Source organism: Buteo buteo, chromosome 20 (assembly GCF_964188355.1).
Source record: "Buteo buteo chromosome 20, bButBut1.hap1.1, whole genome shotgun sequence".
NCBI classification, from domain to species: Eukaryota; Metazoa; Chordata; class Aves; order Accipitriformes; family Accipitridae; genus Buteo; species Buteo buteo.
This window is the reverse complement of record NC_134190.1, coordinates 9045327-9056560: the sequence shown is the minus strand read 5'-3', so window position 1 is coordinate 9056560 and position 11234 is coordinate 9045327. Positions and strand designations below refer to the sequence as shown.

Sequence of the window (11234 nt, the reverse complement as noted above, 5' to 3'; positions counted from 1 at the left end):
TGCTACTATTCACCCCACATACCAGGAAAACGACATAAAAGGTTGCCCCCCTACTTTTAACTAAACAAGATCTAAGACAATTTGAGCAAGAACATCACTAGACCGGATGTGACAACATTTTTTTATTGTTTTAATACAAGTGAATAGATTAAGAGATCTGAAATGTTGTAAAGCAATATACATACTGAATAAATAATATGCACAGGAGAGTAAGGTCTACATTATAACACTGGCTAGTATTCAGAATACTTAAAATAAATCCAGTGACATTGGATAAAGTCCATAAAAATGCTATCCTGTCTTCCCTTGTATGAAATTGTTCAAGTATAAAAAAATCCAATACAGTGTAAAATATTAAATTCCATTTCGGTCAAGAATAAAAATTGCAAGTATTGTAGTTTCACAGGACAATGTAAAGCAGCATTTTCTAGCAAAGGGAAAAATAGTCAGTCTACATACACGAGTGAGAAAACGGCACTAATGTATTTGAGAGGTCTACATGAAAAACTAGTAGAGGGAAAAAGAATGAACTAGCAATATTTATTTAAAAACCTAAAGTGTTAATTTAAGAGTACCCTCATACAGTGCACATACTGAATTTAAATAAATCCAAGTCAACATCCTTAGTTAATTAGGTTAATATTTAATATGCTACATCTAAGCCTACTAAATAATTTATGCCATGAGATGAATACATAATTTTACAGTGTCACATCTAAAGTCGCTTTCTTTAGAGCGCAGCATAGTAAAACTTTCAAAATAAATATTTCTTTTTAAATAGCATAACAATTAAGGCACAGTATAAATCACATACCATTAACCCTTCAAGAACTGCAGTCTTGGTAACAAAAGTCACCTTGTGTACTGTATGTTTGCTAATAAATATTTTAAATATAATCCTGAAATAGATATTAAAATTGTACAAATGGTTTCAGAAAAGAAAATTCCCTTAAAACAGTTCTTAAAGGTTTTAATTCATTAAGCTTCTTCCTGCCTTTATTCACAAGTTACGAATAGATGCAATAAATAGAAAGAGAAGGCTGTTGTAGTAAAGGGCTGATCCTATTTTAGAATCAGAATAGCTGACACCAGCAGTTAAAGTTTCCCAAAAGTGAAACAGGATGGGGCGAGGGATTAGGATGTGACAAGCTCATCACATGAGCACGAGTGATGTATTCTGTCCAGAACTGTCTGTGTTATTGATTGTCTCTACAGCTGTTGCACCCCTTACTTCCACATCACTTGCTCCATAGTTCCACTCATCCAGAGGACAGAGAAGAAAATAACTTTGGTGCCTGTCCGCCATCTTACTAGCCGGCCATCTTCCTTGGGTTGTTCGATGCCCGTTAGTGAGACAGTGAGAAGGTACTATCTCACGAAGACAACTTCTGAAAGCTAGAAAGGACAATCAGTGCTTTAAGCTTGTTTCCTCTTAAAATGGATAAAGATTACATATTGCTGACTCAGTTTTTTCCCTGGTTCAAACTTTTCAAATACCATTTTCTTACTTATAAAAGGCAGTTTTGCTTCCCTGATACTGTAAAAAGTACACCTTTGCTTTTTTTGGTTCTTGTTTGTTTGTTTGAAAATATGAAGTCCCATTGCTACTCCTGCCACTCTTTCATGACAGTACAGTATTTTTTTTCCCCCATTTTCTTCTGGCTTGATACTTGAAACTAGACATGCCGCACTACCCCTCCCCTCTAACAACATGATTTGGATGCATACTGTATGAAGACAGTGGAATAAAAATCTTTAGTTTTGCAATAGCATCGCTTTCCTTAAAGCTCCTTAGTTAATATCAATTGTCTCTGATTAACTACGTATACTGGAAGGCTGAAAAGAGGAAGAGAAAGAGCGAGCTTCCTTCAGGAGTCCATCTGCTATTGCATACGGTCTGTCTGCAGCTGTTGGGGCTGGTACTGGCCAAAAGCAGCGGCAGCCGCAGCGGCCGTCCCAGGCGCTGCTGCGGTGATGGGCTGCTGCACCGCATAGCCGTAGCCCCCCGCCGCCACGTACCCGGCAGCGGCAGCCGGCGAGGCAGCGTACGGGTACTGCTCATAAGCGGCCGCGGCGGCCGAGTACTGGGCATACGCAGCTCCGGTGTAATCGATGTAGGGCGTAGTGGAAGCAGCGGCTGCTGCGGGCTGAACGTGGGGAATTACCACTCCGGGCTGCACAAAAGCCTGTGGATAGACATAGTGAGCAGGTATCCTGTTGAAAGATGGGAGAGGGAGTCAGAGTTGGTACGCGAGTCAGCGCCTAAGCGTCATATCCATACTCCGAACTAAAACAAACTCAATTTAGTTGTTGTTATGTGCATAGGGTTGCCACAATAACTAGACTCAATGGACCAATTACCAGTTCACCGGCCCGAAGAGATGCATCGCTCCAAAGCACAGCATTATAGCTGAGTTAAATAGGAGTGTTTAATGTTGCTTGAGGATATCATGTTTAATGCTATTAAAATCTTTGGAAGGACCAGGATTACTGATGTCCGTTTTGGAACAACTCTAAAGAAGTAAGCTTGATTATTCCATCTGGAAAATTGCAGTATTTGTTTTTCAAATCACCTGTAAGCCATTTTTATTACCCTGCTTCTCACTTAACTACTCGACTCTTAGTAAAATTATTTCCTGCAATACTTTTATTATTAGTAACTGAGCAGTTTGACAGCATCACTGTAAGGAGTTTGACAATAGCCAATGAGGCAACAAAATAGTTGAACCCTGACTTTATGTAAAGTCTTCTCAGGGCAGGGGGGGAGAGTGTATTGTGGCAACCCTACTTAAGTTGCTATGCAGACTCAGCACACATTAATTTCTCTGCAACCTCAGTCACCCTTATTAAAAATAAGAAAAAACCAACACAGGCGACAAAGGAGTTTAAATAAAGTTCACAAGTGTGGTAAACACAGCAAGAATCACACTTTCCAAACGAACGATAGTGCAGCTCACTCCGTCACAAGAGGCCATTGAGGGGAAGCTACATAGATGCTATTAAAATCCATAACAGTGACTCCTACGTACATGTGCATCACACTTTTATAAAAGTTCGTAAGGACACAAGGGTCAAACCTGTTTGATTATCAGGCCACTGATGTCCTGTTTTGTGCCAGCTTGTTTATTTCTATGCAAGACATACAGCATAGAGTTTTTTTGGGAGGTGGGCATAGGATTAAGTCTAAATAGATCTGGTGCTTAACAAAAGCAAAAAACAAATTTACAGCTTAAGAAATAACCATTCTGAACAGATCAGTACACACACTTTCCCATTGTCTCCAAGCCACAAAACTTGCTTCCTTGGCTTGTTTACTTAGCCCTTCAGTTTTGCAAATTGGTTGTATTGTTGTCTTAGCACACAAGTGTACATACAAGTTCATCTCATAGTTGTATTTTATCATATAATATGATTTTTAAAAATAATATACTCAATATAATTCTCATTTTACATTCGTAACCCTGTCTTGCATCTGGATTTCCACAGAGAAGTCCTTCATATATGCAACTCCTTTCCAGTCAGTGAATCTTTACAAATCCATAAAAAACTGCTTGTGCAGATTTACTACTACTTCATACTGAACTTTACCTTTACAGACAACTCTAAAGACTGCACCAACCTTTTAGCGTACTGTAAGCACAGATGCAAACTGCAATGGTAAAAACTGTCCTCTTTTCTCCAAATTCAAGATTTAATGGAAAGGGTTTTTTTGTTTGTTTCATTTTTAAAATAACTTCATGATTTATTTAAATGGTTAACAAGGAAACATTTCAATCAGAAGGGACACTGTCAACTAGATTCACAGCAAAACATAGTTTCAAATAAAGTGACAGTCAGGCCTAGGTTTCTTTTTAAGAAAAAAAGAGCTCAGTTGATTGAACAGGAATATTAGCAGAGAGAAATGTTCAGTTGCCGTGTTTAAGACATGAACACCACAATCATAAAAACCCAACATGTCAATGAAATTCACTTCCTACTGTGTGAAGGGAGAAATGAAAAAAAAAGTGACAAATAGGGACTGGGAAGGGAAAGAAAACATAAAACAAAACCATAAGTTGGGTTTTTAACACTCACCTAATTTATGAAGTGATTAGCCAGAAGTGCATTTGAAGCATACTTAAGCTGGCTCTGTGCATTTAAATACACATCATTACCTGAGCTCTCCATACAAAACGGATGAGCGTAAACAAGCATTTTGCATTGGTCACCAGTCAAGTACAATCGTAATAAATATAACACCATGGTTTTTAAGTACTAAGGAAAGAGGTTTAAAACCAAATTTGAAGGCACCAAGAGCCTCTTCTGCATCAAGAGTCCATTTAACACCACATCAAAGGGATCTTTACATGCAGCATTTATGGAACAGAGTAATTCTAACAGAAGAGACAATAAGCAAGCTTATCTAGCTGCTTGTGTTGACTTGAACTGATGTTACTAAGATTTTCTGAAGACATTAGGACACTCGGCCATATCCTTGCACAAGACAGAAAGATACATGTGCTCCCACTTAAACTCTTGTGACTTGTTTTATTTAAGCCAAGAAACTAACAGGTGGTGAAGTTATGAAACATTATCTGTTTGCCACATCTTACCCTACAATAAACATAAACCCTGTGCAAGCTCCTCACCACCGTGCCATTTCACACATGATGATTGACAGCATAAGCTGCAGTGGGGCTATTTTTGATCATCTGTCATGCTACAACTGTTTTGAGTCAAGGAAAATGGCTTTATATGGCCAAAGTAAATTTCTACCTAGTGCAAAGGCCAGCACATGTAGATCTCAGCCATTCAGAACCCAGCTGCTTTTAATGCTCTGCCAGGTCAAAAGCTGAAAAAGCAATTCCCAGTTACGCTGGATATCCTTAGTACCCTTAATTTTAAATAAAAGCTGCTGCTTTACTTTTGAGACTAAGAGTGTGAGAATTGTACATGGTTTAAGCTTTCTTTGCTGGCAGTAGTTTTTATTTTGAAATGTGTATTTACTGTTTTACGCTTTTGCAATAAAGGAAAAGGGAAGTCACATTTAACTTTAGCTGTAACTATCTTTTGGCTATTCAAAACTGAATGGCATACACTCCTGCGATGTGCCTTAAGACTTTCATTGTTGTTATAGTAAAAGATTTGTGTTTAACTAAGACCTCAAAAATAATCCTATAAGCAATAATAAAGTGAAAGCTAATTGTTTCAAAAGAAAGAAAGGACTTTCTAGACTAATGCAGAGAGCTGTGGCATACAGAAATTCAGCAGTAGTAGCACATCATTGACTCTCAACATTAAATTCTTGTGAAAGCAGATATTTAACTTTGAATGAAATGTTTTGCTTTGGCCCTTGCATGGCATCATCTGGTTTTGTAAGCATAATTAAAGAGTAGTTTTTCACCAATGCACAGCTTTCCTTATAGCAGGAATAGGTTATGTAAGCATCAAGACATACAAGACCCTTAATATGCTTCCTTTTAAATTTGTGCCTGATACTATTAAGAGGACATTTAGCATTCTGCAGGTTAACTTCTGACTGTTCCAGCTTCATTCCCTCTTTCCAGATTATCCTTAGTCTAGTATTATACAGGTCTTTTGATCATAAACTCAAGAGGAGGCTTTTCCTTCTCTCTTAAGAAAGGCAGAATTGCCTAACTCTTAGAAGATAATACCAAGCAGGTTGTATCAGCAAACCATTTGATAATGAACTTAGTAACTTTAGATTTAACTCTGATCTTACTAAAAACAGTAGGAATGTTCTCATTTTGATCGAGGTACAAGTTTTAGACAGAAAACAAAGGGGAAAAAAAAATCTCTCCAACAGAACAAGTCATATCCTATGCTGATACCTCCATGTAACCCCATGTTTTCCCACCAATGTTAAAATAAAAATTACATAAGCAAAATGAGAAAAGCTATGTTAGGAGGCAAAGTCGTCCTCCCCCTCCATAAATTCCTGTTGAATTCAGAGATAGTATTTTAATAAACAATCCTGAAAACAGAGCTGTATAGATAACCAGTCCTGTGATCAAATAGCTTTCTACAAAACACACCAACAGTAAGATAGATGCCAAGTGTAAAGAGCAGGGAGAAATGTTATTTGGTGGATGAACTGATCTCTGCAGCACTGAATAAAGAAAAATTCCCAGCATTTTAAATGCTTCATGTATTGAAGCTAATCTAGTTTCTGGCTCCCTCCACCACAATAATGTTGTACTTAATTCAGAATATTGTACTTCTGCATCTTCTCAGTAAAAAAGTAATGTAACATAATCCAATTATGTTCAGTTTCTTGTTTGATAGGTGGGGAACCATATCAAAACACTGCTGACCATACGAGAATATGGCAGCACCACACTAATTTGCAGTCTGGTAGGAAAAAAACCCCACAAAACATTTGGAGCTTTTGTGTATGGATTAGTAGAGTATTGGTAGTGAATCACCACTACAACCCATTCTACACAGCATGTTAGTAAAGTGTACTTTTAAAAAGCGCAACTGCACAGGAGGAAGAAAAGCTTTAAGGTGACTGTGTATTTCAGTGCAGTCCATGTAACATCCTCTAACAGTGAACTCTTCAATAAAAGCAGATTCAAGTAAGCACTGAAACAACCCCTCTTTCTGTCAAGAAATGTAGTGAATGAGGATGTTCATTCATCTTAATGAATGCTGTTCTTCTTAATCTGAACTACATTCTTTAGAAAAGGTACAGGTCATTGAAAATTTTGAGGAGGAAGCAGGATTAGTCATCTCCTTTATTTGCAAACAGTAAAAGAAAGGCAAAAGCCACAGATTAAAAATGACCAATTTCATATATACATGACCCTGTGACCAGCATTCCTTTTCTTCAGATTTATGTATATTGCATTAGAAATAAAACCCTATTCAGCCTGCTGGAAGAATTTCCCTGACCTAAACATGATTTACATGATCTATTGTTGGCTCTGGGTAAGGAAAGCAAGAAAGAGCCCTACATTTGCACAGTCCTTTTAGCAACGGATTGCCACAGGTTCTCCTTTTCTGTTGTGCTCAGCAAATACTCAGTCTCTCCACCGCTGATCCCTGGGCAGTCCACTGGTTCCTCTTTGCAACAAGTGCTTTAACAGCTCTGTAGACAACGGACTCTGCCTCCTGCCTCCCTTAGCACAAGCATCGTAAACTGATCACTTGTATATACACTGTTGTTTCCTCACACTTCAAAGAAATCAAACAAAATAGAGTCTAATCAGAAGAAGAAGAATAAAAAAAAGGAAAAAAAGTTTTCCACAACCTCCCCATGGGTCTCTGAAGAATCAACATTCTCTTAGAACACTACGTAAAGATTCCAGGAAAACTTTTTCCTACAGTTTTGAAGACAGGAACTGTTTCCTACCATTTTGACAAATCAAACTACTGAGAAGCTATCACTGCTTAATAACAGCTAGGTACAATATTCTAAAGCTATTCTAATCAAATAAACAAAATAAATTTGTGACATATTTTCCCTACTTTATTGTTAGCTTACTCATTAATTAGCAAAATGCATTATTTTGCAATGAGTTTCTCAGTCAGTGTGCATTAGTGAAGTGACACTGTATGGAAAGTATAAAGGAGACTTCACCTCCTAATTATATGCCTATAAGAAGCAAGAGTTAGATCTACTTAGCAATAGTGTACTCAAGTAAAGGAAAAATGCGCTACATATTAAAGACATGTTGAAGAAAAAAAAATCTCCAATTAGAAAGCCCAAATGAACGCACATTGTTAATAAAGAGCTCCACACCCCTCCCAAGAACACCCCCCCCCAAATTATGAACATGCAAGCAATACGTTGATTTACTTAAAAATCAAGAAGTCACACAATTTAGCACTCACTACAAAATATGGTTAAAAAAGTCACAGGCTACAGCTTGAAAGCAAGGAAAAAAAAGGCCCTTTGCTCCCCATGGCAAAGTCACTCCTCAACAACAAAAACAAAATTAAAAAGACCCCCCCAAAAAAACTTTCACTACAGCTCTTTCAATTAAATAAAAGCACACAGTTTAGCTATCAACACCACTTCATTACTGTAATAAATAAATAAAAAAAAAGCACACGGAGGTCTATTGACTATATGAAAAAAACATACATGCATCGTTAATCACCATTTTAGCTTGTTTGTGTTTGAGTCTACTGGTTACAGAGTTTAATTCCAAACAGAACTATTCCACCTCTTATCATCATATCCTTCTGATCAGTTATCTTAACTGTAAACGATCCCTGTCAGATTAGAAAGAGATAAATAACATTGAGTCAAGCTGAAAAAAGAGAAATGGGGCACAGCAATCTTGCATCAAGTCATACCTCCTTGTTTTATCATAGGGTCATACGGGACTGGACTGCTTAGGTGGAAGGGACACGTCCCACACAACTTGACTCAGCTGCGGCATTTAGAACATGACCGACAAGGTGAGCGCATTTATGGGTAGACATTTATAAGTCTGAGAACTTATGCATTGCTGTTGAGTTTATAAGGCTGCTACTGCAAGAGGCCTTCAAGGATCATACTTTTTCTTTCCTTTTTTTAAAAAAAGATTTTTCCTCCCCTGTTTGAGGTCCCATTGAACAGACTTACCCAAAAGGCCTCTGTATGAGAGCTGGATGAAGCTGCTGGACACCAAAGGCAAAACCTACCAACAAAAACACATCATATTCTCTGTATGGGTGTTCCTTTGGCCACTTATTTATGCTATATATACACATGCACACAAATGCAGAGTAACAGCCTTCAGTAACAACCTCCAGTGATGAGAATTTTTGTAGAACCAAAAATTAGAAAGCAAAATGTATCAATCCGTATGTACACACACACACACACATACATGCATCCAGAACTTAAAACAGTAAAGCGTGCTCTTTCCTAGAGATGTTTAGAAGAACGACTTTTTCTAAACAACAAGCACAAGGGTTTTTTTCATATTTTATTTTGTGCTCCACTCTGGTCCCTAACTTTAGCTGCTGAATGATTATATGGTACTTTCTATGCATCAGTGTATTTGTGTACCTTCTACAGACTTAAATTCAAGCCATCTCTGCTCATGAGGACTTAGCATGGGGGTCAAATCCTAACTTCATTTCTGTTCTTCAAGTGCCCAAGCATAAACCCCTTCTTTCCTTGGTGGGCACTCAATTACTCACACAAGTGTTCCTCAGGCTGAGCACACGGGAATTCAGAGCAGCCTCCTATAGAGCACAATTGCGCACACACTCTGCGCTCCTGTTGCTCTTGCAGCAAAGCAGCAGTTTGGGAAGTGGCTAGGACATCAGATTGGCTCAGATGTGGTCTTAAGAAAAGCCATTTCATTTTCAAGTCTGCATAATAGCTCCCATCTGTTTGAGGAGTTTGCATTAAGATGTTGTTTGTATTAATAAGACCGCACACATTGGAAGCGATTCATTCCTAGGCCAATCTTTCCCTGCAACGATACTGTAAATGGTCAGCGCCACCACATCCCCAGCAGTAGGAATAACCACTGAAGTGCCTGAACTGTGGAAGTCTTCCTGGGGAGCTGCAGATATTTTATCTCTGATTGCTTTTGGTTTTTAAATAAGGCACGTGTACGAAATAGCCAGAAAATTACCGCACGCTGCCTCTAAAAACCAAAACCAAAGCACACCCAAACAGCGAGCGTACTTCAGGGAAGAGCAGGGCAGCGCTACCTTTTTTAAAGTTTTACCCTCTTCAGAAACCTGAGGTAGAGAGAGAAAAGCCGTTCAGGGCCACTTCCTCACCTGGCTGCATTATCCGCGGCTTGGCACCCAGGTACGCCAGGTTCACGTTGGCTTTCCTGCCATCGATGATGGGGTTGGGGTCTTTACAAGCCCTTTCAGCAGCAGCTCTGTCAGCCATGGTGACCTTAACAGGGCGATGCTGCGCATTAGAACCCTTTCCGCCGGGAAAGAGAAGCCTCTCGCCCACGGCAGCCACCCAGCTGCCCCCCCCCACCCCCGCGGGAGCCGCTGGGGCACAGCCGGGGCAGCGAGGGGCCCCCGCCCGCCGAGCGGAGCGGAGCCGAGCGGAGCGGAGCCGAGCGGAGCGTCCCGGCGGCCGCGCCGAGGAGCGGGGAGCGGGGCGCCGGGGGCCGCTGGCCGGCGCAGGGCGGAGGGCGCGGGCCGGGCTCCGCCGCCGGCAGATAAACCCCGGCACGGCCGTATCAGCGAGCAACAGGCGCTCTGCCGGCGCTGCGAGAAATTAGGCAATTCCTCCCCTCAATCTCCTTTTCCAGTAATGCCCCCCCCCGCCCCCGCGCCGCCTCTCTCCAAACTCCCCAGCAGGGAGAGGAGAAAAAAAAAAAAAAAAAGGAGAAAACGCAAAAAGCCAAAGTGCCCGACAGCCCCTCCCGTCCCCCGAGCCCGGGGCTGCCCGGCTCCTCGCAGCGGTGTGTCCCCGTGTCCCCCCCCCCCCCGCGAAGTTTCTCCGCGATGCCCACGCAGCCGTCCACCTGCCCCCTCCCCGGCCGCCGTTCCCCCCCGCCCTGCCCCGCGGCCCGGCACTTACAAAGCCGTATCCCCGGGACTTGCCCGTCTGCCGGTCGGTGATGACCACCGCCTCCTCGATGTCCCCGAAGACCTCGAAGTACTTGCGCAGGCTGGAGTCGGTGGTGTGGTAGGGCAAGCCCCCGACGAAGATCTTGGTGTAAGTGGTGTCCTTCTGCGTCGTGTGCATCTTCCGCCCGGCCCTGCGCGCCGCGCCGCGCTCTGCACCCACGCGTGGCCGCCGGGGCGTGCGGGTCCTGGGCGGCGAGACCCGCTTCCAGGGTCAGCCCCGCTCTTTTTTTTTTCCTTTTTTAAATTTTTTTTTCTCTCCTCCGCTCTGCCCCCCCCCCCCACCGTTTCCCCCCCCCCGCCACCCAGTTACGATGCGGTTCCCTTTTGCCTTTGCAAACCCAGCTTCCTCCTCCTTCACGAGCGGAGCCCCGCAGCCTCCGGCGGTTTTGAGGTAGGTACCGGCAAAAGGAGGAGGGGAGGCCGGGCAGCGGCCAGCCTGGCGGCCGTAGCGCTGGAAACGAGCAGAAGCAGCAGCTGGAAGAGGAGCGCAGGGCCTGGGCGCTAACAACTGAGTGGCCTCCCGCCCCCTAAAAGCCACCGGGTCGGGCACTCTCGGTTCCTCCTCCTCCTCCTCCTCCTCCTCGCAGGGGCGGGGACGGCGGCGGGGCGGACCCCGCGCTCGGCCGCGGCCCAGCCGGGGCTGACACACAGCTGTTGGCAACAGCTGGATGCCCCCGTCCCCGTCC

At 42.3% G+C, this 11234-nt stretch overlaps 1 protein-coding gene across 3 annotated transcripts; it reads right to left on the bottom strand.

Moving 5' to 3' along the window:
* Window positions 1-107: 107 nt before the first annotated feature.
* RBM24 (RNA binding motif protein 24) lies at window positions 108-11234 on the bottom strand. Of its 3 annotated transcripts, XM_075052111.1 has the most exons (6): window positions 10499-11234; window positions 9733-9856; window positions 8576-8630; window positions 3078-3129; window positions 2020-2214; window positions 108-1395 (listed from the first exon to the last, which is right to left on the bottom strand). In XM_075052111.1, the coding sequence occupies exons 1-5, from the start codon at window positions 10664-10666 to the stop codon at window positions 2059-2061; spliced, it is 555 nt and encodes a 184-aa protein (XP_074908212.1). In that variant the 5' UTR covers window positions 10667-11234; the 3' UTR covers window positions 108-1395; window positions 2020-2058. The 3 variants fall into 3 exon arrangements, with proteins under 3 accessions (XP_074908212.1, XP_074908211.1, XP_074908210.1); XM_075052110.1 differs by lacking the exon at window positions 3078-3129 and having other exon boundaries at window positions 10499-11228; XM_075052109.1 differs by lacking the exon at window positions 3078-3129 and having other exon boundaries at window positions 108-2214; window positions 10499-11226.